Below are 27,970 nucleotides of genomic sequence, written 5' to 3'. Positions count from 1 at the left end.
GGCGCCCGATTTTTACGGCACGCGCGCGCTTTGTCACGTTAAATAAACGGAAGGACGTACGTGTTAGTAAGAAACGCGAGATACTCCAATAGCGCAGAGTATAAACTAAACAGTCCTTTTCGAATCATCTCTATATCTTGAGTGGTAGCCCGGATACTTGCGACAAACGCGAGGGAAAACTTTCTCGCGCCAAGCCACAGCGACACATGGCCTTGACCTACTTGAGCGGCGGGCGCGGGCGGTGGGACACTTTTGTCACGCGCTGTACATTGACCTACTTTCTAACGTGGCCTTGACCTAGATCGCCGAGTGCGGACATGCCGGCGCGCGGCGTGCACGACAACGCTACCGTTTTTATACTCGGTGAGAACGTCCGCGGCGCGCCGAAAATGCGACAAATGACACTAAAGAAATCTCGAGAAATGCGTTCATTTTATCATTGCTACGTATCCTTTAATGCCAAGTATGCTCTCTCGAACAACATTAAACGATAAAAAGTTCCAGAATTCGTGTCGCATACGGCTAGGCAACGAGAAAAAGGAGCAAAGAGCTACCGGCATTGTTTTCACTCGGCGAGGAAGTCGGCGCGGACGGTAACCCGCGTGAAGTTAGCCCCCAACTTAAAAAAAAAATTATGAATATATCATATCGTATTATAAATTCATATTATTCATTATTATAAATATAAATCATATCTTTCAACACAGAACTTTAGCCATTGTCATTTTTTAATAATAAATAATAAACACGTTTAATTTTACATGCGCGTTTATTAACAAATGACGTCTCGCCACGTTGTCACTATTGTGACATTATATATTTAACTCGATATTTAAAGAGAATTGTATAATTTTCATAAACACATTTTATATTATTATATACACGAAAACTTGGGGGTGTGCAAACGAAAAATCGACCTGTTTGTGACGGTGCAAACGAAAATCTATCGATCAATGCCATTTTAAACACAATAATATCCGTGTTTCGTATTTATCTACTGACATTGACCGTTTTCGAAACTGCAAACAAAAAATCGACCTGTTTCGAAATGTGCAAACGAAAATCTATCGATTATGATTATTTGGATCTACGTTGCTCGTATTAGTCGAGGGGCTAATGTGAATAAGTGCCCCCCCCCTCAAATTATTTTGTTAATAACTTTTTTACTAGAAGTGTGCAAAAGAAAATTCAAAATGTGCATGCATGTGCAAACGATGAGCGATCAAATGAGTTAAAAAAAATTAATTTTTTTTTAAGTTTGGGGCTAACTTCACACGGGTGCGACGGTACGCGCGCAACACGGGCGGTATGACATTGGCGAGCGGCGCGGGGCCGCGGGCGGTAGCGGTAGCACGGTATCGATCGATGAGAGAGTTCGGCGCGCGCCCGTCTGCGCGAAGGAATGTAAGGGGGAGGGGGGACACCAGCTGACAGTTCCCATCAGGACAGCGCGTGGTACGGTTGCGATCGCGACTCGCGACTCGCGACGTCGCGACTTGGCGTGGATCCCAGTGGATCCTTCCGATCCGCTTCGATCGTACGCGACGTAATCGTATTCGGTCGCGAACGAGCACGATGTGTGCGATGTGGTAACGAGCACGACGATGGAGTCCCTGGAATATCGACCCGCGATCGAGGCCGGCGTTCGCGCGCGAGACAATTATATACATCGAGGTACACCGCGGAGGCACCCGAGTACCGTGCTTCGCCTCTCCTGTAAGTACGCAACGCAACGCTTTATAGCGTTTTTTCTTGGCTGCATTATTGCCCACTAGTGCAACACTGGTGCAACATTAGTGCAACGCTATTGGGTAGTGCAGGGCAGTGCAGGGCGATAGTGCAGCCAAGAAAAAACGCTTTATATTCGTTCGACGCGAGTTAAGGCCCAGTTTCGATGGCGATCGCCAAATCGCCACGTCGATGTCGTCCCGTCGAGGAGCTCGCGCGGTTTTCGTCGTTAATATGCAAAATGAAGATAAACCTCGAATAATATACGACGCGCCGCGCCGGTTCAGCGTACGGAAAACTGTGATAAATCGAATGTTTATTTAAAATGCATGGTGCTTTTCGCGGAATTTAATACGGATACCGAAGCATATATAGTATCAGACCTTCTCTCTGATAGTATATATAATGTATTCTATGGTATTGACTTTCGCTTACGGAAATGATATCAACGCGCGAAATGGGAAGGGACAAGGAGAAATGAAAACCCGACGAACGATCGTAAATATTTTTACAACGTGTATTATATAGTGTGTGTTAAACATGTGTAAAAATTTAATTTAAACGTTAACTTACGCTCGTATATATACATAATATAGATTCGCGGAACGTGCTGTATTTCTTTTTTATTTGCCGTTGCGTTCGTCGCCAGGGAGCTGCGGCCCCATATTATTTGGGCCACGCGCGTGTTTCCGTTGTCGCGCGAAAACATGTTGAACATTATTATATTTGACGAGAGTTCCCGATAGTTTTAATCGAATTCTCCACACATGTATGCACGTTCAAATCGATATCCCATCGATTAACAATTTTTGAACAATTTTTATCCGCGCCCAGCGCGACGTTTCGCGCGACAAGTGTCGCGCTAACTAATGACGCGCGGCGATTCTTTCCATTTTCCGCGGTTCTGACACGTATTTTCGACAGTTCTATAAGAGAGTTCAGTGTTTGATAATTATTGTTTTTTTGCAGTGGAGTTGCTGGTCGCGGTGCAGCAAGTACCGATGTATAGTTGTCAGCTGATGGATTTTCGCTCGCGAACGTCGCCGCGTCGCGTGAGTGAGTGCGCCGACAGAGATGCGACACCGGAGGAGGACCACGGAGAGGAGGAGAAGGTCTGGGAGGCCGCGGGTGACGGCGGAGCAACCGTGGGGTAAGTACTCGCGTGTTCGTCGTTTATTATTTTGCTGTCCCGTGGCGGCGTCTGCAACGTTCTCAAGCGCGACGTGCGTCGCCCTTACCGTATACTCGACGCCGTACGTCATTTCTCGTACAATACAAGTCGCGCGTATCTTGGGCACTGCACTGCTTTAATGTAAAAATATTTCCGTTACAGATCGACGCAGGGTTACAACTATAACTCCGCTGTTGCGCGTCAACCGGTGAGTGATGGTTTTCATTTCACGGCGACGTTAAATCATTAGCGGCGTTTTCGTATGCCACACAAGTTTCGCGCAACGCCTTCTTAGGTACGAAGAAAGAAATATTAACGTCCTCGTTGAAAAGCCGTAGACGTCGTGCGTAGCTTCCATAGGGTTTGTTTTTCTGTTTGCAGTTCGCTACATACGCTTTGCATTTCAACGTGTACGTACGGTGTCTGCGTAAAAACTTCCTATATTTTTATATATTTTTTAATACAGATTTTTTTACATCAGTGTTATTAATCAGGGTTCTGTCCTTGCTGTCATTAATACGTCGTTCTGCTGCGGAATATCTATTATTTGTTTTCGTGATATCGTTATCGCGTGCAATCTCGGCGCCGGCGCCGTGGCCCGATACGAGAAAGGAACGTTAAATTTCTTTATTTTACTTATTTATTTCTTATATATACTGAGAAGATGTTTGAACGCCTCCAACATCACCTTCATCTTCAGTATATTTTACTTTTCTGTTATATATATACATATATTAAATTATATCCGCGAAAACACTGCACCGTCGACACGCACGCGTCGCAAGTACGAAATAAAATAAAAATCAATAGAAACAAGTTATACAGATTTTTCTGTGCAAAATAACAAGGGTAACACAGTCTAAAAAAAAAATACTAACGATTGATATATAACTCAATAACAATATTCGAGATACACAACTCGCGACACTGTGCGGCGATACTCTCTATATATCATACTTTCCGTATGTATATAATACGGAAAGAGGTTGAAGATATTTATCAGCGCTCGACGATCAAATCCATGCCTTTGTTATTGCCGCAGCTAGGAAAGTCGATCGGTACAAGGGGTAAGTTTTGCCGGAGACCTACTCTCATTAAGACGTGCATTCCAGGTCCGAGTAGCGGAGGATACAGAGCTGTACTTCTCGCTTCCCACAGCCAATATCCTAATAAGGAGTCACGATCTCGGTTAAATCAGGCTCGCTACGGTAGATGTAGATGCAGCAGTTTCATCTCTATCTACGCGATATCTAACACATATTATATGTATATATAAAATGCTTTTACCTAACGTGTCGGTGTAGAAACGAAGAATGATGTAACCTTTATTCGGTACGACAAAAGTATCCTTTCGCACTGGCGTCACAAGATTTCGACGTATCTTCCCATTTAGGTCCAAGGATATACGTTCATCTTTGGTTAGAGGTTGCTCGAACGTCTCTCGGCCAATAATACTGGCGTTGTAACCATGTAAATAAAATGTATAGGACGCCGTGCCTCCAAAGCCTAGGAAAGATACGGTTTCTGCTTATGTACTGATGGCTTTACTAATTTTAGTATTTGTAACTTTTTTAGTTAGCGCTTTTAACTTTTAAAGAGCGCAACAAGTTTCTTCATTTATTTATATAGGATGTGTATTGTGTTCGTTGTATCGTGTTACGCTAACGTGTATATTCTAGCTTTCATTCAATATGACTATCTCGCAGGGGATGGGTTTATCTTTGGGTAACACGTACCTTCGTTTATTAATATACGTTCGATTGTTTTTCTCGGTGGAACTTGGAGCACGTGCGGACACTCGCAAAATAACGGTGTGTCGGCACATTCACTAGAAAGTTTATCGAGGGAGCAAACCGACTTCTCCAAGGTATTTTCTGGTTGCGATAATATCGGAGATGGCGGATATTTGAAAGATACGCCATTAATCTGCGGTATTCTTATCGCGCCTTTCTTTAAGCCTGAACGTTTCCTCGATACATGATATGACAAAAATATTTTATTGCATGCATCTTTGAAAGAAAGAACGTATACGTTTCATTATGGGTGACAGCTGACACATGAACGATACGATCATATTTCTTACATGCACGCAGTACTTTCTCTCTCTCTAGTTTTATCTCTCTTTTTTGTACTTAACTATCTAAATCTAAACTCTAAACCTTATTATTATAACGTTATTTAACGAGTAGCCGTTTCATCTTTGACAAATATGACAATATTTTTCAATGATAACGTCATAAATGATAACGTACGTTTCTTACTCAAGTAAGCTGGATAATATCTCGATATATAAAAGTTGTAGGACGTGTCCGTCATCTCGTCCGTAAAAAACGAGAAAGTATTTACATCGAAGGGCACGTAGATCGTTTCATCCGCTTTTTCTTCTACGTGCGATACGTTTGTACTCTTCAGATCCAAAGAACAAATGACATTTTTATTCTATGACAATCGTGACCACTTTCAGCACGTTTAAACGACTGTTCGTCCAAGTTGTCGGCATCTGTAGTCCTTATCGCATGCGAATCAAGGGTGGCATCTTCGTAAAAAATATATGCCTCTTGACGCAACGTGCGACATTCTCCAAGACCCTGAATATCTTGCCACGTGCCTGTTCAGCCATTAGAATGCCGTCGAGTCTTTCGCCTGAAAACAAATCCCATGTTTATTAAATAATTTATTCAGTTCTATGCGTCTTATCTCGCAACGACGTAATATGATTGTTTGATTGATGCGAAAAATATTTCATCGAATGTAATCGACTACAACTAATTCTATCAAAACGCAATGACTAAGGCGAGCTTGAAAATCAAAGGGACCACTTTAATGGTATAACAGTAACATTAACTCTATAATTTTTATTGAACAAAAGTGTATAAATTTCAACATATATGTACACAACACACACACACACACACACACACACACACACACACACACACACACACAAAATATAAGGTTTACCCAAAAAATATATGTATACATACAAATAATTGCGAAGGTTGTAAAGGATTATTTTTCGAAGAAAAAAAAAGCCTGATTGTATCGACATTTAACTCGAGTTTTGCTACGAACAATTAAGAATGCTCGAATCGACCAACAATAACAACAGTCACTGACGTTATATATCACTGATGAATTATTTCAAAGTCGCAGATTGGATTTACTTTCACGTTTTCGGAGTTAGTATTTAAATGTTAACTTAGTCACGCTCCTTATTAACATTTCCACTATAATGTTAGAAAAACGTCATCTTTGAAGAAAGTTAATCGACAGGCGCTACGTGTGCATTTATTTTCATTTGCTTCGCAAGCATTTCAAGATTAATGGTAACATGTTGCGCTCTTTGTTTGTTAGGATTTTATGTATTTTAAATAATAGAACGTCGATATTACTAAATCGATATAAATATTATGATGTATGTTTAATTCACTAGTATAATTATTAACTTTCGTATTTATAGACAGTGAGAAGATGGTGTTTATCCAAGAGAAAAATTATGTATCGTGTTAGAGGCTAATACAAATCTGCAATCATCGCTATCAGATCCTTGATTATCCTCGGTTATCGTGCACATTTAATATCTTAGCACTAAGAAAGAGTAACTATAATATATTTACTGATCTACGTCGAGTTATCGACGATTAGTATTGCGCTTTTAGGAATTCACAAATAGTTGTGTCGTGTGTGTGTGTGTGTGTGTGTGTGGCGCGTGCGTGTGTGTGTGCGTACACGCTTGCTTGCAATATTATTATGGCGGTGATTATAAATAAAAAGTATCTCGTGTTCATTCGTATTTATATCTCATTGACGCAAGCACTTTTTTCAAAAGTAGAAAAAAATACAGAGGAAAAGAGATGCATCTCCTGCTGATTAATCTGTATTATCTGCATTCTTTTTGCATTAGCGCTGCGTTCGAAATAATGTTAAGAATCATAGAGGATAATATCAAAAAAGTAAATTATTTTAAATTAATCAACAAACAATGCGATAGTCGACGTGTATAAAGTCTAAATGGAATGGCTTGTTGATTTTTTTATCGAGTTTTTCTGTAGAATATGCACATACGTATAAACGCAAGTACAATAAAAACTGACGTTGTTTAGCTGAAAAAATAAACAATCGATTTATCGACACATTCTCGCGTTCAGCCATTTGGGAAAAACGTGCCTATTATACAGTCTTACGCAAGTCAGTCTTTAAGAATTAAGCATTCGCGTCCGGCTGATAATACGACGTGGGGACGTGCGATCATCCAAGTCGTGTCATGTTTGTTGGTATTCGCATTGGCTTTTAGTATTGGTTTGCGTTCTCTAATCCTCTAAATCAAGAATATGTAATACGTTAACGCACGCCGTCGGTCGATCGATAGAACGCGCTCTCGCATCAACGTTATTCGTTTTCTTTTTGCCATTTTATTTGGCGAATCGACTTTTTCTTTTGTCCGCGCGTCCTTCTACACGCGTTTCTTCCGAAAACTTGCTCGGACAAGAGCGAGCTATAGCTCGTTACAGCTCGTTACAGCTGGAGCATATGTAAATCGAGATCGATAGCGACGATGCGTCATGAATGAGACGACCTTATCGTAATGTCTTCCACGTCGGTTATTCACGCGTTGACTCGCGCTGACTGGTTCATTAGCGATGCGTTTGCGCGTAAATCCCGATCTCCGCCTCGAAGAGGATTTGATTGATCCTGAGTTTGGCGACCGACCTCGAATACGAATCAGGAATTTCGGCGAGCTGCACGGCGATACTCTCGCCAAACTTGGTAAACTCCTCCTTTGTTTTTTTTCGTTCTTTTGCGTCCGGTGCGCGAGGCTCGAGTTTCGTCTGTCCGGACTCGTCGAGATCGGCCGATGAACTGTCCTGACTCGGCAAAGAACCATTATACAGCTCCATTGCCTTCAGGCTGGACGACGAGGACTCTTCGGCGTCTTCGGCGTCTTCACTCAGCGAAGCGTTGAAGGAGCCGGTACCGGAGCCGTTTGTCTCTTCGTTGCACGCCATAAATGTTATACTTTCCGGATCGATGTCGCTCACAATATACTCTTCTTGTAGTTTCGGTTCCTCCGTGACTTTCTGCGAAAAGGGATCAGGTTGGATCAGGACGTTTATCGGGCTCTGGTATAAGAGTGCGAAAAAGAACTTGACGCACACTTTTCTCTTTTTTCTCAGTCTCGCACGTACTTTCGACTAAAAAACAATCGACGTAGAAGCGTTCACGCGTATCGCGTTCGCACGACTCGCGCCCAATCTCGCGCTCTGATCTCCGAGAAAGACTCGAAAGACTCGTTGAAGCTTTCACGCGTATTGATTTTCTCTCTAACTATAATAAAACTTGGGAATCGCATCGCTATTACGCGAGTCGATACAGCACAGAGCTGCACTGCATTTATAAAAGTGCTCGTATTTGATTCCTTGATGAGAAGATGGAGCGGTTTTCAAACTAAACGTCAAGTAGATGACGTATTTTTCAATTATTTATTATTTGATATACATCTGTCTTTGCCGTCATCGTCTTTGTCAACATCGACGCGTGTATCACCGCTCGTGCTAGTCGTGCGTATATGCACGCGACGAAACTGAACGACAACCGACGTATCAGAGGAGAGCGCGAGTCGGCCATGGACAAAGATCTTAGATCGACGCGACGTTTCGCTGGAAAGCGGACGATGAGACATCGCCACGCGTCGCCACGGGCCAATGGAATGTTTATCTCGACCAGCGACGCGTCGCGATCCTCGTTGGGACTCGTTGGCAGCCCGTCCAGCGAGTCGTCGTCGCCGGTGCCACTTGGAAATCACGCGAGCTATATACATATATGTATGTACACGTACAAAGGAATAGAATCCCCTTCGCGACGTAATTATTCCCCGTCGCGAAGCACTATTACAATTGAATAACTCCCGAGCCACTTATTTTCGAATATAATGCAGGTAACACGTTTTAAAAAATTATGTGAACCTGGTGCGAACGTTACGGGGTAACGCGAGAACACGTTAGCCAGTCACGTCGATGCAACGCGCGCGTTGTTTTAATTTTTCCACTTTATTTGTTCTTTTCCGTACGCGGACGATAACGTCTGTCACTGTGCAAGCTTGTGTTAATCGTACATCTACATATGTATATTTTCGTAAAAGTAAAACAAAAAGTAAGCGCGTTTGAACGTTGAACTGAGGAATAGTCGAAAGACTTGTTTATTAACGAAGTAAATTAAATTCTCTCCTATTGAACAGTCTCGAAATGAGCAGACGCGTAACGTGTGTACTAGAAAATAATACATACGCGTTGCGCGCGTATTTTTAAACACGTGGATTTTATTTGATCCGTCGTCATCTCGCGTGATATACGTTTATACGGAAGGGCCCAAAGGGGTAGCGGGGGAGAGGTACTACGAGAACACACACGAACGACCAAGTTTTCTCCGTCGTTACCGCTAGAGATCCCGAGAGATTATTTAGGAAACGGGACGCGAGGACGCGAGGACACGAGGATGGTATTGGGTATTCCTCTCGGAGTCCGAACGTCCGCCTACCTTCTTCCGCTTGCTGTATCTACGCGTGCCGAATTGTAGGAACTGCATGGCTTTAAAGGCGAACCACTTGGAGACATATACGTCGTCCGGGCCGGTTGCGGCATCACGGCTGTTCTGTATCTTGTGAACCTCCCGAGAATACTGGCACTTGAGATTTGTAATCTTCTTCTCAACCTCGAGAGTGTTGCAGGAGAGACGTTCGGCCAGCTCCTGAATAGCTCGCTTGCGTTTCTGACGGTCCCGATAACCTCGGGCGTTCCAGTCCCAGAGGACCCGTCGTTGTTGATACTCGCGTAGCAGCTCCAGAGTCTTGTCACGGGTCCACTCCATGCCAACGCGCGTCCCGCTGGTGTCCAAGCCGCCCCAAAGCCCGTGGTGGCTGTACATGTAAGAGATACCTCAGGACGACAGGTCGCGCGGTTCGCGGTTCAGGTGTCTCGTAGAGCTCCCGAGGCGACCTAGCTGGCCTGGAGAGTGGAGGCCTGGAGTTCGCCTCCGATCTTCGCGATGCCACACCGCGCGCGCGAGAGAGAGCGAGCGGTGTGGCCGAACGTCGGCCGACAACGGTCGACAATGGTGAACCGTGGTCGTCTCCTATCGTCCGCTAATAAATCACAAGCCGGAATCAACACGACGTAAGCCGCAGCCGCGAAACGAGCATGCGTTTAATGATTTTTGCACGGGGCTCGCGCGCGCTCTTCGCCACCTTCCTTTCTGTTCCTTTCTTTATTTCTCTTTGCGGAAACTCTGGCGGGAGGACGAAGACGACCGAGTCTGCGCGAACGTTCGCCTGCCTGCATGCCAGCCTGCCTACCATGCCGCGTCTCACCATCCACATCGTTATCCGAGCCGAGGTAATGTCGTTGGGAGAGAGAGGGGGGAGAGAGAGAGAGAGAGAGAGAGAGAGAGAGAGAGAGAGAAAATATTTCCTTCTCTCGCTATTCTCGATGTCTCGTCTGGATACCACCATCCACCATCGCTCAGTCGCTCTGCCGATCCTACCGATGTCGTCTAATATCGCTCTCTTCTCTTTCCCCTTTCTTTCTTGTCGCTCCGTTAAATCTCAAACGCTAGAAGTCACGTTAAAATCAAATCGAGCACAGAACGTTCGACGCGTATCACGAATATGTTTCGTCTCATTGTATAATGGAAAAAAAACCTGGTTGTGCGTCACTATAATACCTTGTGCCTCCTCGTAGTAGCCATTTTTCAAAATGTTGATTGTCCAGACATGACATTTTCTTTTTCACTATATCTTCTTCATTCATTCGTCTTTGTCATTGACCGTGACGATAAATTAAATCCGCGCATTTATGAGATTTCAATGAAGGCCTTGTATCCGCGACTTAAAAATTTGCCTCTCTGTACACGTGCAAACGATTCTCTCTTTTCTTCCATGCGATTTCTTTCTGTCCGATTATCGGGGGTCTGAAGGTCTCTCTTGGAGCAGCAGGCACACGTGAAACACGAGGTTGAGGATAGTAGTCAGTAGTCACGTTGTTGTATGTGCGAGAGATCGCGTGGACGCGGCGACACGGGAGTCGGGGACAAAGGTATGCGTGCACTCGGTTTCGAGCAGACTCTTCGTTTCTTCTTCTCGCGGCACACGTGAGACGCTTCGTCTCTTTGTGCTTTGAGACGTCAGACGTCAGAATACCTTATATCGTATTCGTAAAATTATTACATGACTTTCATTATAGTTGGTAAGATTTAATGCAAATAAGTGTATACGCCGTGATTTTTAAATCGCGCAATCAACGATTTAATAATACTTGTACGTTTCAAAACATCCTTCATATCAGGCAGTATACAAATACAAGTTCTACTGATAGACCTGACACTTGATACTTTGGGCTCTAACGGAAGCATTCGTTTAGTTCAGCACGTGCAATATATACAATATACGTGCGTTAAATATAGATACGTTGCTTTTGGCGCCCTTTTTGCTTCTTGTCAGGGTGTATAAGCTCATTTGAAGATGTATCACTTGCGCAGTTGTATTCATTTGCGTGATATACTCGTATGTATAATACTCAACTCAAGTATACAAGGCCATGAAAAAGATGAATACGTTACCAAACTTTTGCAGTATAAAATTAATTAGATTGGAACGCGCGCGAGACTAGTTTTGATACTGATTGTGAGTATTAAAGATGTGTGTGTGTGTGGATACGACTGCTGGAAAAGCAACGCGTAGCGTAGAGTAAAACGTACCTGGGAATAAAACGACATGCGTGCCCGTCATCGATTGTACAAGGTTGCCGTCAGCGGCAAGTATTCGAAGCGACGGTCCATGGGCGGATAATAAAATGGGACAATCGTGAGCGTTTGCATTAATGAGGCGTAGTAAATAGCGAGCGCCATGCTTCACCCGCAGGACTATTTGCTGCGCCTATAAAAAAATGTCAACGACGTTTTAAGTCGGAACCTCTCGATCGTCGGATGTTTATCCCTCTTCCCGCTCCAAGCTACATAGCTATAATATTACAAGCCCGACCATATTTATTACACGTATTACAATATGCCATACCGATTTACCGATACCACCGGCGCGCGCCGCGGCCACGGCACCGCGATGCACAACACGCGACTCGACTCGACTCGACTCGCGGCCTTGGGCCTCGGAGTGCTATCTGCTATACACGAGAGACGAGAGACGAGATGGAAGCTGTGTTAGCTGTTATACCTGGCCGTTGACGAGAAGCTCGGCCGGCGTAGGTGCAGGAGTGGAAAGGCTCGCGTGTCGCGTCAGGGGAGTCGGTGGCCTTGATGACAGGAGAAGCGTCCTTTCCAGACTGAGATCCTCGTCCTCGTCCTCGACGTTCTCGTCCCGCGCCCATGGTCCTCGAACTGTCAACGACCCGTACACCCCGTCACCCTGCTGCGAGACTACGGGTCAGTACGGGTCCCCCTCGATTTTATTACTCTCACTCACTGGCGACTTGGCGACTTGGTGACTGCGACTGCGACTGCGACGGTTCTACGCGACTCGCGACTCGTCTTGGTCGCTCGCTTCGGCGCGAAGCGCGAGTCACGCGAAGGCGAAGGCGCTTTCGTGGAAATAGAAATAGCACGGGGTAACGGAATGGTGATGACTGACTTAATTTTCGTTTTCCACGTAGAAGGAAGGCCGCTCCGCGGCACGTGGCGCGTGTACCGAGCTCGCGTCTCTCGTATGCCATTTTGGAGTTTGGACGCGCGAATATTTCGGACAATATGTACTTGGCGCGATCTTTATTCGCTTCGTTCGCGAAAGAAACGGCGCCGATTCCTGGTCCGACCGCGGGGCCGGGGCCGCGGGCGCGGACGTTATTGATCTTGCTTCTCTTGATGCGCGCGAGCGCCGGCCACGGCCGCGGCGGCCGCGCCGCGCCGGTTAGGGATAGAAAGACGTATATATGTAAGTATACATACATACATACTATTGTACCTATGTATGTACATACATACGTTCTACTTCTACGCGTCGGTGCAGACCGGAGTAGACCAGAGTGAAAATCGGGCGAAGAGGAAAGACGAAGAGGAACGTGCGATAATCGGCAATCGGCAATCGGCATCCACGTACCTGAATGAGCGTGATAAAAGTACGTTCCCGCGCTCTCGGGGGTTATTATCTTGTAACGAAAACCACTGAAGGGTAAAATAGGACACTGCGTTATCATGGGCACCCCGTCCATATACGTGGAATCCTTTTGCCGGATTCCGTGCCAATGGAGAGCCAACTCGTCGCTTCCGAACTTGTTATAAACGAGAACCTCTATCGTGTCACCGAGACATACCTATATGATACACAATATGTATAACCATAAAAATATATTCCGCTTTCAAGAAACCTCTTCTGGCTTTTCTCGCGACTCGCGACATGACAGCACGCTGACACGCGACACCTCGACCGACGGCATGGTCTCATCGCACTTACGTCTCTCTCGCGAGAAGTGAGAAGCGCGCACACACACAAACGTGTTTCAATTAGTATACATCTTTTTCGTAATTTTTCTACCTGAAGAAAATTAGAAAATTATACTCACTTGTATAGCCGGCCCCGGACTTTTTCCGTTAATCGCCAAAAGGCTCCTTCCCGCGCCCGCGCCCGCGGCGGTAGCGTTCGCGCACTCGCGAGAGCGCTCGTCGTTGGCGTCGTTGTTCTCGTTGACGTCCTTGTAGAAACTGCCATGCACGTGCCACGTATATGTATATGTTAAGAGCGCATTATAACGACACCCTACACAGTCGCTTACGCTTACGCAGTCTCGAGTCTCGAGTCTCGCTCGCACGAAAGTCTCTATTATATATACTTCGTCGGTATTCCTCTTTTCGTCTTTTCGACAAGACGATTCGAGCGAAATCGCGTTGAAACTCGAATCTGAACTTTGCCGAGTCAAGTCCGGTCAGTCCGTTCAGTCCGCTGGCTAATATACACTACACCGCGTACACGTGCATGCGTACGCGCGATAGTGGTCGGTTCGAGCAGATTCGAGCGGTACCTGTTATGGAACCTGTTGCACGAGCACGAGCGCGCGCAATCAGCTACCAGTGAAATGTATGCCGCGACCCGCGACCCGCGACCCGCGACCCGTAACCCGCGACCGTGAATATTAACCGTTAGAACACCGCATGCTAATCGTGCCACGCCGCAAACGCGCCACTTTTTTCCTTTCTACGTCTTTTCTTTCTATATCGCGTATTTCTTAGCGCCTAGCTCGCGCGCCTAAACGTCAAGGCGTAAGATCCTTTACCTCATTTTACCTTACAAACCCTTACAAACGATCCCTGTCCTTCTCTCGCGTAACCACGTTACAGCGGCATTACCGAATATAATTTACAAATAACTTACAACGAGATTAAAGATATCTTTGTTTTGTAAAAGAAGAAAAACTTGTAACTTTTGTTTACCTTACCTTCTTGCATCTTTGTGCGATTCCGTGACAAAGAAATGATAGACGCACGTTTTTTTCCAAGATGGTTCCTCGAAGCAAGGACGCGCACATTCGTGATAACCATCTATTTTTTTTTTAAATGAGAAACGCACTTACACGTAGTCCACGAGTGAAACGTTGCGCCGTTATATTGAATACGTTTATAAAAATAATCGTTAATCATACGTAATTGATTTACATCAACGGGTTAATGGTCCCTAAGTTAAATTTTATCAAGTTAAACACGTATAATCTCGTAAGGGAGCACGGACATTAATAAACCGGTAAACTTATCAGGTTTCTCTCTCGAAAGTACAGATTGCTCTTGTAGCTTTTGAGCAAAGTCAGGAAATATATACTTGGTTATACGATAAAAGACTTGACTCACCCACGGTCTCGAGACACAGAGCCGAAATTGAATAGGAAACAAATATCACAACTATGCGATAGCGAAGGCACGACATAGTGGCCCAGGATATCTGGGTTGATCCAACACAAACACGTACATAAGTTTCAGCGCGGCTACGCGACGCTAAGCCGACGACCGACGACCGACGACAGACTCGAGTGAACGCTTTCGCTAACGGCTTATTCTTACTTGGACTTGTGGAGGATGTGAGTATGGAAGTAGGTGAAAGCAAGGCCTAGGCTACGCTACAAAGTAGTACACGTCGAGGAAAGGCTTCTGCTTCTTCGTTCTCTTTTCTCAAAGGTGCATTCGCATTATGTAACGCTCGAGCATAAACAGCTTTCGCGCACACACATTTAATCATTCGACAAATATCAAACACGATTAACAACGTTAGAAACGAAGAGAGATGAGGGAGAACCTTTCTTTTTCTCTTTAGAAAGTCAAAAAAGTTGATAAAGATTACGAAAATAATAAATAAAAGCAGAGTTCTCTCTCTTGATAAAAGAAAAATGTTTTTGTTTAAAAAAAATTGAAAGTCTGCGTTCAAGCCAGAATAGTTCTAAGTTATAGCTCATTTGATTCCTTTCGAAAAGTTCTAGAGTTCCTGCGAAGTAAAAAATTGCAAACGTTTAGACGTGTTTTAAAAAATCATTAAAAGTTACGCAAATGACATTCACGGCAGATCTTTGAAGTCAACGATCTTCTTAACTAGTGACCGGATCGCTTTTGATCATAGAACGTATTTCAGAACTCTTAGAGAGTTCTATCTAAACGTCTTATCAGAACACCTGAAATTAAAAAAAAAAGTTTTTATGCAGACTTAGTCGACGTTCACGCGTTACATCCTCGAAATCGAATATCTTCTTAACTAGCATTAAGAAGTTAATATATTATGTCTTGCTCAATATTTAGAACGTACGTAGATCTAAAAATAAAATAATTTTTCTCCGCACGAGCCGAAATAATTAATAAAATATTGTTTTATTATATGCAAAATAGGCGCCAAGTACACTTTTACAGTACACATTAATGATACGCGAAATTCACTTACTCAATGCTGCAAGGAAGAAATCTAATTTATATTTTTATTTAAAAAACTATATATATATATATATATATATATATATATATATATGTTATATAGTACACGGAAAGAATGGTTTTGCTGAAGTATCTAAAAATTACTGAATACAGCGCTAAAAATACGTTTGGTCGACCATCAAAATAATTATGTAGAAATCTTGAACTGATTGCTAAAATGTCAAATTTTTTTTACAACATTATTATCATATTTCAGCGACTATAATAGCTATTGTACTATACGTACGTATTTTGATGATGCAACAAAATTATAAGATACTTTAGATTTTTTAAATTATTAGATGCTAAATTTTTAGATACTTCAGCAAAACAGTTCTTTTCGTGTACATATTTTTGCAAATAAGTGTAATGACGTTTATATATCACCCCAAAAAATATAATCTTAGTTTTAGCGGACGCCTCAAACGCTTAATGTATGGTCTCAAGCGGACGCCTCTAAAATCAAGAGGAAAATATTTTAAGCACAATATTTTTACAATTAGAGGACGTTCGTCTTGCATCTACACGTTTGTAAATAGACGACTTTTTTTGGGTGATGTACAAACATTTAGCGGTTTATGTACCACTACCATAATATATCCGCCTGACGCAGTTTTATTATCAACGTCCATTTTGGGTGATATATCAGATACGTAGACGCTCGACATCTATGTTTTATTATCATTCCATAGATACGTTTATAATACCGTGCAAGTTTGAAATTTTTCATTAACGTTAGTGAATAAAACTATATATACGTATGACGTTACACGCATCCACAGTGGTATTTAAAGGGGTGAAACGTTTTGAAGACTCGACCGTTGACGTTTAGTCTATAAAGGATGAGAACGCAGTGTAACAACGTAAATTTCAGTATTTACTTTGTACAAGATGCTACGGATCACGTTTCGCGGAATAGTAGTTAATTAAACGGACGTCTGAACGTAGGCGTCCAAATATCTCGAACGATGTGTATTTAATATGTTCAGATAATGGTTGTTCACGAAGAGTTACGGCATTTTGCATCCCTTTTAGTCTACGCAGCAGCGAACGTCAATAATCGACAGTATTCGACAGACTATCTCTTTTTTTTAACGCGGATAACGCTACTACTGGGATCCCGCAGGCCGAAGCCCGGTTTACCCAATGGCCCTCTCCGAGGAGGGGGATGACCCCCTCGTCTCTGGGGAGAGAAACGAGGGGAGTGCCGGGTTTTTACCGGCTAAAACCCCACGGGTGTCCACACGGCGCGTTTTTCACAATGAGAGGGGATCCCGGGAAACGCCCTGATTCGTCCGGGGCCATCGACAGACTATCTGCTAGATGAATATTTTTAAGTAAAAGTAAAAAATAAAATAAAAACGTGTTCTGTTACGTGATGAATACATATTAATGCATTTAAACTATTATATTTGATTGTATGAGTCATTATGTGTTTTATGTCCTGCACGTTTAACACGTTTATTCTCTTGTACGTTAACGTGTAGGAGAAAAACGTAGCCTTTAAAATAAAATAAATATAAACGTTCGCGCGCGCGCACGCGTGTGTATGTGTATGTACGTGTTTCAATTTCAATATAATGTTAGAACAAAGAAAATAATTTTTATTATACATTTAATTCATCTCCCTCGTATCATGTTACGGTTATTTTGTTTATGGTTTATGTACGGACACGAGTAAAATATGAATATATATATATATAAACTAATAATATAGTTACATACTTTTTATTAGATATAAAGTGGCAATCTTATTGTACAATAATAAAGGTATTAGAAATGCCCTAACAATCACTGGATATTTTTTGATCCAGTATATTTATATTGTATCCCGTTATTCATTCAAAACACGTTCTTTATATTTTATACGTAGTGCTCATGACAAACGTATAAAAATGTCTCTATAAACTTATTTAACATAGAATGACGTTCGTTAGTCTTATCTTTCAGATACACGGTATGTTAAAAGTTATTTTTGACGTATTGTTTTATGTTGCTTGTTTCCTCACTGTGGACAGTCGTGATTTAGAACTGTTTAAATACGATGTGTTTTTTTTCCTCTAACAAAAGTTTCCTCACTATGGACAGGCTACGGTCAACGTGACGCTACAACGGCTTCGAAGCCGTCCTCTTCTCTTTTCTTTCACGGAAGAAAGAAAGAGAAGACGAACGCTCCAAAGCACTTGTGGCGTCACGTTGACCGCAGCCACAGTCGTGATTTAGAACTGTTTAAATACGATGTGTTTTTTTTCCTCTAACAAAAGCTAATAAACGTTAATGCATTTACGACGTATATGCATACATACATACATTCATACACTCAATCTGAACATTCTTTTTGAGAAAAAAATTTGCCACATACGCAATATTTAGTACAATATCACAAACTATTTTATCAATCTTCGCATACTTATAGCTGCTCATGCATAAAAAGTATGCCGTCCAACGTCAGGCAGTATAAAACTAGAAATAACGTGTGTGCGTAAACGAATATCCTTTTTTGTTTTCTTCTTTTTCTTCTTCACTATAAGTACTTAATCTTAAGTAATCATGACACGTTGTTGTGTTTTTATGTTTTTACATTTTTATGTTTTCCGTTCGGTTATTTAGTGCTTAATGTTTGAATAATGCTTCATTTTCAGGATTATCGTCTCTGTGCTTTTCGAGGTTTCCAGATAGAGTTGGATCTGGCCGCCGTCTTTTAAAGAACCCAAGTTTTCTCAATATTAATGTCAGTAGAATGAATAATAACATGCCAGCTACTGCGGCCACTATATATATCCACACTGGTACAGGCTCAGCTTCTTGCTGATCCAATAAATCTGGATAAGCAATTGTCTCGGCCTATATAATAATATGAGATAACCGTGTTAAATAATTTTTATCGTAACGCTTTCAACCGTTTCACGATATCTTTTTGTATATAAAATATGCTTACAATTGCGTAATCATCTTTCAAGTTCTCTTGTTGTATCACAATGTTCGAAGGTATTACTATCCTAGCATTGGAACCTATTTTAACCATGTCCACTTTTGGATAGTCTTCGACCAAAGTAGAATTCCAAAGTCTGAAATTATTTCTTCAACGTCACAAGATGTTCCACAACGTTAAGTTTACGACACGTGAAATATTAATATTGTAAAAGAACCTCTTATCACGTATTGTCAAGGAAAGATAATATGACTTGATATTTATTAACGCGTTAATACGTTATGATTTCAAAACGACGTTCAATATATTTTTTATAAACGAATATCTATTTTTCAACAGAAAGCGAAAACAGTTGGAGCATTTCCTTTACGTTATTATACCCTGGAAATAAAAGCCTAACGAACTTATGTTAATGATACTTTTTGCTTGTTTCAAGCTCTAACGTCACTCCTTCAAGTATTTGATATATACGTAAGAATAATCCTGCTTCGTACAGTTAATAAATGAACGTATGATATGGCGTGACCCACGTAATAACACGTAACTTTACCGTTTTGTTCGTACCTTGCTTTAACACTTATGATGGCTTCCTGTTTCCTCTGCAAGTTGTATATATAGCATACGATGTCGAAACATTTTGCTGTGCCAGCTTTGCAATTCTGTAATGTAAGATCGTCCCATCAATGCTTCATAAAAAACGCTTTATTATCGAAATGTCCTACGTAGAATGACGTCGCGGAAACAGTAAAGCTTTAGATTTTAAAAGCTTAAAAAAAAACAAAATTCTAAGGATAATAAAGAATATTTTGATATTTTCGATTGATTTGCACGATTGAAAAATGTCGAAAGTAAAACTAAAAGAAAAATAAAACTATATCTATTTTTCAATTATTTCGCACGTCCAATTTATTTTTGCATTCGAACGTATGACCTTTACATACAACGAATCATTCTGTCGAGGGATTTATTATAACGTCCGCGTTCAGTCTCAGAGTCCTGATTTTTCTAATTGTATTATTACCTTGAGTTTAATGAGTTTAATAAATAATGACACCATCATAAGTGATGATAACTTACCATTGCAACGACACGATGCCGATGTCCATCCTTGTCAATAATTGTTCGAGTATTTACAACTTTTTCTGTATCTCGCGTTGTTCTTATGTGATTAGTATGATTGTACAAAATTGTCGATGGAGTTGAAGATTGTATAATGCTATCGATATCATCCAAGTTGGCATTATCTTGCAGTTTTAATGGATTGACTACATGTCCTGGTGGCAATATACATTCACCGTCCCCCAGAGCTAGATCATTTAATATGCGTCAGATGTATCGTAAATACTTTGTGAAATTTTATATTTTCACTAACGTTAATTCCATAAATACTCAATAAATTTTATGTGATAAAGTATGTCATACTGTGTTAATATATTATATAAATTTTTTTTCAATGTCATATTTATATATTAATTTTTGTCCAATATATTCCTAGAAGCGAAATGTCAGAATTGAAAAACGAATAGCTGACACGTGCTGCAAGTTATTTATGAGCTTTCAATGTCTGCAGAACGTCGAAATTTTAAGCTCGTTTAAAAACGTATTATTATTTTTGAATTAGAAGAGCTAGACGACGTTTTACTTAATTCCTATTCCCTTAAAGTTTTTCTATAAAGATACTAACTTTTTTACTTGAAACCTTTTTTTAAATGATACAGTTTTTCCGTAAAATTTTTCTAAATTACGAGATTTTAAATTGTAACTGATGGGATTGAAGACGTCATAAATTATTCATTCTACGTCCCAGATCTTACAAACAATTTCCATTCGATTTTCTATTTTGACATCGTACGAAGGATCACCAACTTGGAGGGGCAGATTCTCTTTTTTGTACTACCTTGGATAGTTGGCATCTCTTCCATATAGAGCAGCCACTTGCCGTGCGCTTTGTCATTCGCGACCTCGTAAGGCCACGAAATCCGTACTTCCACAGTGCTGACTTTCCATGGTCCTTCATTAAATACTTCGTAAACGTGCGACACCTTCGGGCCTACTTCATTCAAGTGTTTTATCGCGGATTCTCCGACTACGGGGCCACCGTAAAACGCCCATTGAGTTTTTGCACTTCTACGACGAAATATATATTTTGATATATTAATATACGTGATAAAAATATATATTAATTAATTTAATTGAATAAACCTATTATTGGCGCGAATATAAGTTTCTCGTTGCCGCGAGAGTATTTTTTATCAATTTTTTACAACATCGCTTAGTGTGTGTGTCATGCAAACACAACCGGACACGTATATAAGTGCGTAACGTTGTTTTACCAACGTAACAACGGTTGTAATTTAGCCGTATGTGTGCAATGGTGTATGTGTATTCGGACACAGAATCGCTTAGTAGAAAAATATAAAAACAGCGACGCTGAAGACAAACGGAGAGAACCAACTAGTTTTCCGTCAATGATTTGCGAGAGAAGATTATGAAGAAGATACGTCATCAACGCGAACGATTTAGACATTGGACGAACGAACGATAAAACGTACCCTTTGATCGACAGTTCGGCGCGTTTTAATACTGTAGCTTGCAGAACAGTGGGTTGCTTCTCTTTCACTTCCTTTGATGTGGAATTTGCGAAAATTGTGAAACCCACGTGCGATTCATTATCCTCGAGGCCTTTGGGATCGAATCTCACTTGTATGTCCACCGCTTTGTCCTTTTTGAATGGATTGCCAATAGAACACGATACTATAGTAGCGTTGTACAGATTACAGATCACGGAATCGTTGCTTTTACTGGCGATGTAGTTCAAATTCTGTGAGTGAACGATAAACAGTTGAGCCTCATACGCAGACTCGCCAACATTTGCCACCTTCACTTCTACCACTATCTCTTCTCTTTCGCCTAAAAACAACTCGTAGAAGTCCGGCTTTACAGAGGAAGCTACGAAGAACGAAGAGACTGTTAGCTGCTTAATCAAACGTTCCTCTAGTAATATATATACATATAGATCTTATTTACAGTACGGCCCTTTCTATTTTTATTGTACAATCGCAGAACCTCCCCACCCCCACTCTAAACTTCTTCCAAACCGTTACCAATCTTATTCTACTGACACAGAGTGTTGATCATGCATACAGTATTTTCATTTCGCGCGTGCATGTTCAAACGGCAAATGCGAAATAATGGAGGAGTAGTACCAGAGAAGGAGTAGTGTCAGTTTAAGGAAAAGTTGAGCTAAACGAGAGTGGAGAGTAAACGTAAGAATAAAGGCATTAAGGCTTCTGGGCTATTTCCGACATTTTGTGAGCGTGTGACGTCAGAGGCGAGAACGGACACCCTCGTCCTATTTTGTTGTGTGTGTGCCATTCTCAACGAAAAAGACCGTTCGATAAAAACGTACTACAGATCGTTTTACAACATTTCTAAAGTTGGCCGCAAACTCGCCTTTTCCCTTGACAATAAACAAACAGCCGTAAAATGAATGTAATAGGATGCAGAGGCTTATGCGCAGGCACATGACTATATAGCTTTCGTATTAGAAAAGGATAGTTTTCGGTCACGTTTACACAAGTGTTCTGAAACGATTTATAGTGATTTTTTTATTAAACGGTCTTTTTATTCGCTTTGAATGGCACACACGACAAACGAGAGTGTCCGTTCTTGCCTCTGACGTCACACGCTCACAAGATATCGGAAAGAGCCTAGGAGACTTAAAAATTTATTTTAACCTGATAAAAGTTACATGGAGAAATATATATATATTGCAATACGTCTATTATAGTAATATGAACGTTTGCTTGAAAAAGGAACACCTACCTGATAAATTTAGTTTAGCTATCACTTGCAAATCACTTTCGCAAATGTCATTATTTCCGCAGTCTTTCTGAAACACAGCTTCGAATACACGTGCGGCTTCTTGCTGATTGAGTATTGGGTAATGCTTCATATCGGGTAAAGGAGCACCTTCATGCGGCATCACTGGCTCTTCTTGTATCAGTGAATACGTCACACGAAATTTGATGGGAGTTTGGATGTCGCGTGTATTCTCCTGTTAGACCGTCATAATAACGACGTATATATCTTCTAATACGTAATATCAACTATGTGAACTTTACCTTCAAATAAACACGTTCCTTTTGGCAGTGTACCAACTTTGTGCTATCTAAGGTGACTGTTCGATTAATGTAATGAGGACGTGCCGTACCATTCACGCCGAACCAAACTCTCGAGAATTTCTTAGTTCCGGTGTAAGTCTCTGCTTCGATGTAGTACGTTAATCTTAGATTTTGCATAGAATCTTCTTTTGCTAGCGATTCCGTTTTGCAGCAAGCTTCAAATGCGAAACTGCAGAGTTCGGTATATATATATAACGTAGTTTTTTTACACCATATATATAATATATTTGTTTTACACGTTCGTTCACGTTGAACTACTAGTACCATGTATACGTTGAGTTTAGATCGGCCAAACATCCAATTTTGTTGGGATCGATAGGTTCTATTGTATCCTGATATATCCCATCTTTCTTTGCATAGCGTATGTAAGTAAAGATATCGATTATTTTCTTAGAACGGAGAAGTACAACTGCATCGTTTTCATATGCTCCGATTAAGAGATCCGAATAGCCATTCTGGTCCATGTCGGTTCCGCCGCTCAAAGAGTAACCAAATGTATTCATTGGCGTAGGCAAGTCTTCAGCGTGTATGATCTGTTAAACACGAACATGACAAAACGACAACGTGCCGAAATAAAATAAATACGTTTTAACATATCTAAAACTGGACATGTTAAAAAAATCAACAAACGTATGTAAATTAAAAGAATAAAGCACGGATCATTATAACAAAACTTGTTACTTGTGATGGTGTTTTTTTAATGCCATTCTTAGAGCCAAGATAAATATAAACAGTTCCCTTTCCGTCGTATGGAGCACCAATTGCAATATCTTCATATCCATCCTTGTTTAAATCTCCCAGCGTTGTTAGTGCGAATCCAAATCTGTCGACACGTTGTCATTATCGTACGTACGCAACGTATAAGCATAGATTAAAACAAAAAATGATGTAAAATAATGCTAAACCTCGATTCCTCCGGACCAACGAGCTTGACAGGCGAACACTTCTCGTGATCTTTGCGGGTTCTACAACGGTCTAGCGTTGTATAAATATAAACAGCTCCACCTTCCGCTTTGTTGAAGTAAAACGGCGCTGCCACGATTAAATCAGTTACTCTACAATAAATCGTAGTGTATAAATAAAATGAGCAAGACATATAACGTCGCGATAATATAACACAATGGATCTTGTAACAACGGTCACGAAAATATATATTAACGGTTGTCCTACTTGTCTCCATTTACATCTGCCGATGTGATTTCGTATCCATAGCTCGAGGCAAATTGTTCGCCGTCTAGAACGAGGGCAACGTCCATGTCCGACTTAAAATCGCGCCTGGTGAACAAAACTACTTGGCCCGTACCATTAGAACGAGGTGCACCCGCCGCATAAGCCAAATCCTTGCCAAAGAAGTTTCCAACGGCCACGGACATTCCTATATAAGTATACGCAGCGTAAAGTAAAGCGTAAATGAACGAAAAGTTTGCATGGCACAACGCTTACATTGCCCGCTAAAAAATCAATACGTCACGAAAAAAGGGAGAAAAAAAAAGGAAACGATTACGTTGGATGCAGAACAACGAAGTTCTCAGACGGTATTTATAATAAGATATTTGTGATATTTTGTATAAAGTTTACTGAAATAAAAACTTATTTTTAATATAAGCGTACGTACCGAGATAGCTGTATTTATTTACAGGTGAAAAATCTTGCATTGGCGCGTTGTAAACTGTATTGTCCCTAGTTAAAAATTCATCGGAAATAGTGAATAAATAAAGGGTCCCTCTCCAAGTATGTGGTCCTGGCGTACCAATCACTACACGATCTTCAGCGGTTAATAAACCGCTAGTGCCAGCCTGGCAGAAGCCAAACTGCTCGTGGGCTCTGAAAACGCGACGTTTACAAGAAATAGATTGTTAGCTAAACGTTAAAGAAGGCACGTTGTTTATATTACTTGTTGGTAGGTTTTCCAGAGCATGGCTTTTTCAAATCGTCGTATTTTAAATCTTGCGATAATATGTAACATTGGCCTTGGCCCCATTGCGAATCAGCTGTTTTAACGATATGGCGATGCGCGCATACCTGAGAGTAGATGAAACCACGTGATAATCTGTGCTCGACGATCGTGTTACGTTTGATTGTCTATAACTTTCTTTACTCACCATAACTTTACCTCCAACTCCCTGACTACGAACTGTAACCCCTAGCCATTGATTATCTTTTATTTCATCAGTCCCCGGCGGTACTAAATCATCCGATTCCAAATCTGGAAAAAGTATTATAATCTTCACAAACGTGGAGCTACGGAAACATTAGATATGTCATATCCGCTTTTAAAACGCAACGTATGACGTTTATATGTTTTACGTGCAAATTACAAAAATATTTGTAAGCTTGTGGTAACAGATAAAGCGTTAACATTTCTCTCTCACGGCGGGTTTTACATTCTCAAGTTAAATAACGTTGAAAACAGATATAACGTTGGAAAACAACGAACGTAAATAGTATAACCGTAGAAAAATACAATATAAAACTATTTTGTGTGTGTGTGTGTGTGTGTGTATGCGCGCGCGCACAAATAAAATACCTGTTATTATAATATTGAAATAATGATGTAGTGTAATAAGACAGTAACAATACGTATTAAATCAAAAGAAGATTTATAATTTCAGCAGCAAACGTAATTGACCACACGATCCAGGAAACTATGATAGTGAAATAAATAATACGTAACGAACTTTAGATTATGCACGTTTAAATTATCATTTACGTATACGTCTTTTGGATAAATAGCAACGCATTCTTGTGTTACGTATATCACGTACTGACCATGCATATAAACTGAATCTGAATAAGTAAAACTGCATGACAGTTGCATCAAGTAAAAATAAAAATACGTAGCAAAAAACAATGTTAGTAAAAGCAGAAATGTCAGTTTGCATTCGTATAACATAAAAATGCTGTAAACAATCGCCACCATCGCCATCGTTAATTTTGATATCATCATCGTTAAGAAATATTCCGTTTCTATTTTATGTTGTTTCGAACAAGAGCAAGCTTTGATGCAGAAGAATTAATATATAATAGATAATAGAGATTAATTTTTTCACCGCGCATGCTTTTTCGTCTTTCAATATGTAATACTTTTTTTTCTTTCAGGAAAGACATATGCACGTTGTATGGCACGCCGCTGGTAAAAATTTTCAAACTCTTCATTCACGTCATTCTGCAAAGACTCTGCTGAAGTTTATACACTTACTTGAATCGTACGATTCGTATTCGTATGGTCTGTACAGTAGATCATCATCCACTGGTTTACCGAACCATGAATTAACAAAAAAGCATCTTATTATATATAAACGTAAGCATCGAATGATACGTAAATAGATTTGATTAAATAGAACGTCATCCATCGTTGGACACGTTTACGGCAGAACATAAAGATGCACGCTCTCGACCTGACTTTAACATTCAAACATTCAACTGAACAGAATTTACATTGAACAGAAACAAAAAACACGTAACATTGAACAGACGTTGTGATGGAGAGCGTAGGAATACGTTACGTTATACAGGGCTATAACGTAATCATATAAAATTACAGTAATGTAAACAATATAAGTATGTCGTACGGTAGGATTACAAATCTATATCTTTTAAAGTTATCACGATACAATACACGTGACAAAATAGAGACGTGACAAAATATGCGAGACCGATGACATACTCAGCCGTCCATCGGTGATGACTTGAGTACAATCCCCCGTATATGTACTCAACGGGCACTTCCACAACGCTCCCGATCTGTTTGTACCCGGTTGTCGATTTTGATCCAAAGGTGCACCGATCAGCATCCTGTTGAAAATGAGAAAGCATAGTTATACATAGGTCAACATAATAGAGCAGCAGCAGCAGCAGCGTAAAAAGGTGAAAACGAAGATTTTACTTGACTTGATTTTAAGTTTGCAACGACAAAAAGAGATTTCCAAGAGAGAAAGAGAGAAGCGCGTCTTTTACTAGTACTGTTTCAGATAAGGCTATACTTTTTGTACGTTACTGTCACGTATAGCGATATTCTTCTGTGCAGTAGAGTCCATGTCTACGTCTATAAGTCTATACATGTCATGTATATATGATTCACGTTCAACAAAAACACGTGATCAAGAGACACGCGCGGACATCGACGAAAAGGACGTCGATTTTATAAAACGTTAACTCGTATCGTATTATATATCGTCGTCGTACTAGCGTGTTAAAAAATATTACACCATATTATTCTCCTAATATTTTCCCATTACAGTAGCATCTTTAGACACATACGGTTACTTTATATATACACACACACATAAATATAAAACGTAACAATCGTAACGACAGGAAGGTGCTCGGCGAGAGACAGAGTAAGTAGAGACAGACTAGTAGAGGATAAATAGACTCACCAACTGGTCGAACTGGTCGATTTGGATGACGAGTGGTTCTCGATCTCTATATGCTCGGCAACGGAGTAGCCGAAGTAGGAGCCCTGCAGGCCCCTTTTGACAACAGGTATTCGTGGTTCGAGATTAAAAGCGTGCATGACGCACGCACTCATCAAAGCTGTCCACAGTATATATAACGCGTTCATGGTCGACTTTGGCGCGTGCGATTACTTATAACATGTATATCAAGCGACTTATGTGAGCGGCGCGTCTCTCTCCGACTCCGATTTTTCTGACTTCTCCGCGCACGTCTCTCGCTCTATCGCATACCACGCTTCTTCGTCATCACCCGCGACACCCGCAGGCATCAGCCAACACAAACCACCACAAGCGCTCCTCGCGAGTACTCTTTCTACATTTTTGTAAACGCACAGGCACTACCCTACGACCCTACCCAGTCCAGTCCAGTCTACTGAGCACTACTGAGTCTACCCACCCACGCAGGCCACGCACACGTATCGGGCCGTCGCCGCCATCGGTGATCGCGGGCCGATAGGGGCGATCATGGTGTAACACCATGGGGGCGATAGGGCCTTGGGCCTCGGGCGTACTTTCACGAGGATTTGCGAGGCTCTGGGTGGCGCTCAGTGGCGCT

General features: G+C 41.2%; 3 protein-coding genes across 4 annotated transcripts; all 3 read right to left on the bottom strand.

Annotated features, from left to right (window-relative positions):
- Positions 1-26: 26 nt before the first annotated feature.
- On the bottom strand, positions 27-14,898 carry LOC143901727 (uncharacterized). Its single transcript, XM_077414196.1, is given in 12 exon segments — positions 27-4,065; positions 4,187-4,405; positions 4,636-4,857; positions 5,161-5,337; positions 5,340-5,498; positions 5,501-5,542; positions 11,648-11,825; positions 12,120-12,322; positions 12,999-13,212; positions 13,462-13,600; positions 14,332-14,434; positions 14,738-14,898. Coding segments are annotated over 12 exon segments (1,899 nt in total). The 5' UTR covers positions 14,814-14,898; the 3' UTR covers positions 27-3,898.
- LOC143901733 (uncharacterized) lies at positions 5,740-11,622 on the bottom strand. The gene is made up of 2 exons (XM_077414222.1): positions 9,434-11,622; positions 5,740-7,977 (listed from the first exon to the last, which is right to left on the bottom strand). Exons 1-2 carry the CDS (start codon positions 9,818-9,820, stop codon positions 7,534-7,536), a joined length of 831 nt encoding a protein of 276 aa, XP_077270348.1. The 5' UTR covers positions 9,821-11,622; the 3' UTR covers positions 5,740-7,533.
- An 825-nt stretch (positions 14,899-15,723) lies between the features above and the next one.
- On the bottom strand, positions 15,724-27,933 carry Mew (multiple edematous wings). 2 transcript variants are annotated; one of them, XM_077414182.1, is made up of 18 exons: positions 27,337-27,933; positions 26,625-26,752; positions 26,157-26,207; positions 25,060-25,163; positions 24,852-24,979; positions 24,573-24,781; positions 24,128-24,332; positions 23,863-24,012; positions 23,639-23,780; positions 23,222-23,490; positions 22,898-23,126; positions 22,599-22,830; positions 21,326-21,722; positions 20,671-20,900; positions 19,851-20,080; positions 19,338-19,432; positions 18,780-18,909; positions 15,724-18,685 (listed from the first exon to the last, which is right to left on the bottom strand). In XM_077414182.1, the coding sequence occupies exons 1-18, from the start codon at positions 27,519-27,521 to the stop codon at positions 18,455-18,457; spliced, it is 3,345 nt and encodes a 1,114-aa protein (XP_077270308.1). In that variant the 5' UTR covers positions 27,522-27,933; the 3' UTR covers positions 15,724-18,454. The 2 variants fall into 2 exon arrangements, with proteins under 2 accessions (XP_077270308.1, XP_077270309.1); XM_077414183.1 differs by lacking the exon at positions 26,157-26,207.
- Positions 27,934-27,970: the final 37 nt, after the last annotated feature.

This window comes from Temnothorax americanus, unplaced genomic scaffold, assembly GCF_048541705.1.
Source record: "Temnothorax americanus isolate GAGA-0224 unplaced genomic scaffold, ASM4854170v1 Scaffold36, whole genome shotgun sequence".
NCBI lineage: Eukaryota > Metazoa > Arthropoda > Insecta > Hymenoptera > Formicidae > Temnothorax > Temnothorax americanus.
Note: the sequence above shows the minus strand (reverse complement) of the source record. Positions and strands in the feature narration are given on the sequence as shown.

Bases quoted from the DNA above. Each gene is read 5' to 3' on its own strand.
- LOC143901733 (XM_077414222.1), bottom strand. From the start codon at position 9,820: ATGTACAGCCACCACGGGCTTTGGGGCGGCTTGGACACCAGCGGGACG. The intron at 7,978-9,433 runs GTAGGCGGACGT...CCCTTTTCGCAG, and splicing joins GATACAGCAAGCGGAAGAAG to AAAGTCACGGAGGAACCGAA.
- Mew (XM_077414182.1), bottom strand. From the start codon at position 27,521: ATGAACGCGTTATATATACTGTGGACAGCTTTGATGAGTGCGTGCGTC. The intron at 24,013-24,127 runs GTAGGACAACCG...GATTTATTGTAG, and splicing joins GCAGATGTAAATGGAGACAA to AGTAACTGATTTAATCGTGG. The intron at 21,723-22,598 runs GTAGGTGTTCCT...CGTTCTTCGTAG, and splicing joins AGCTAAACTAAATTTATCAG to CTTCCTCTGTAAAGCCGGAC.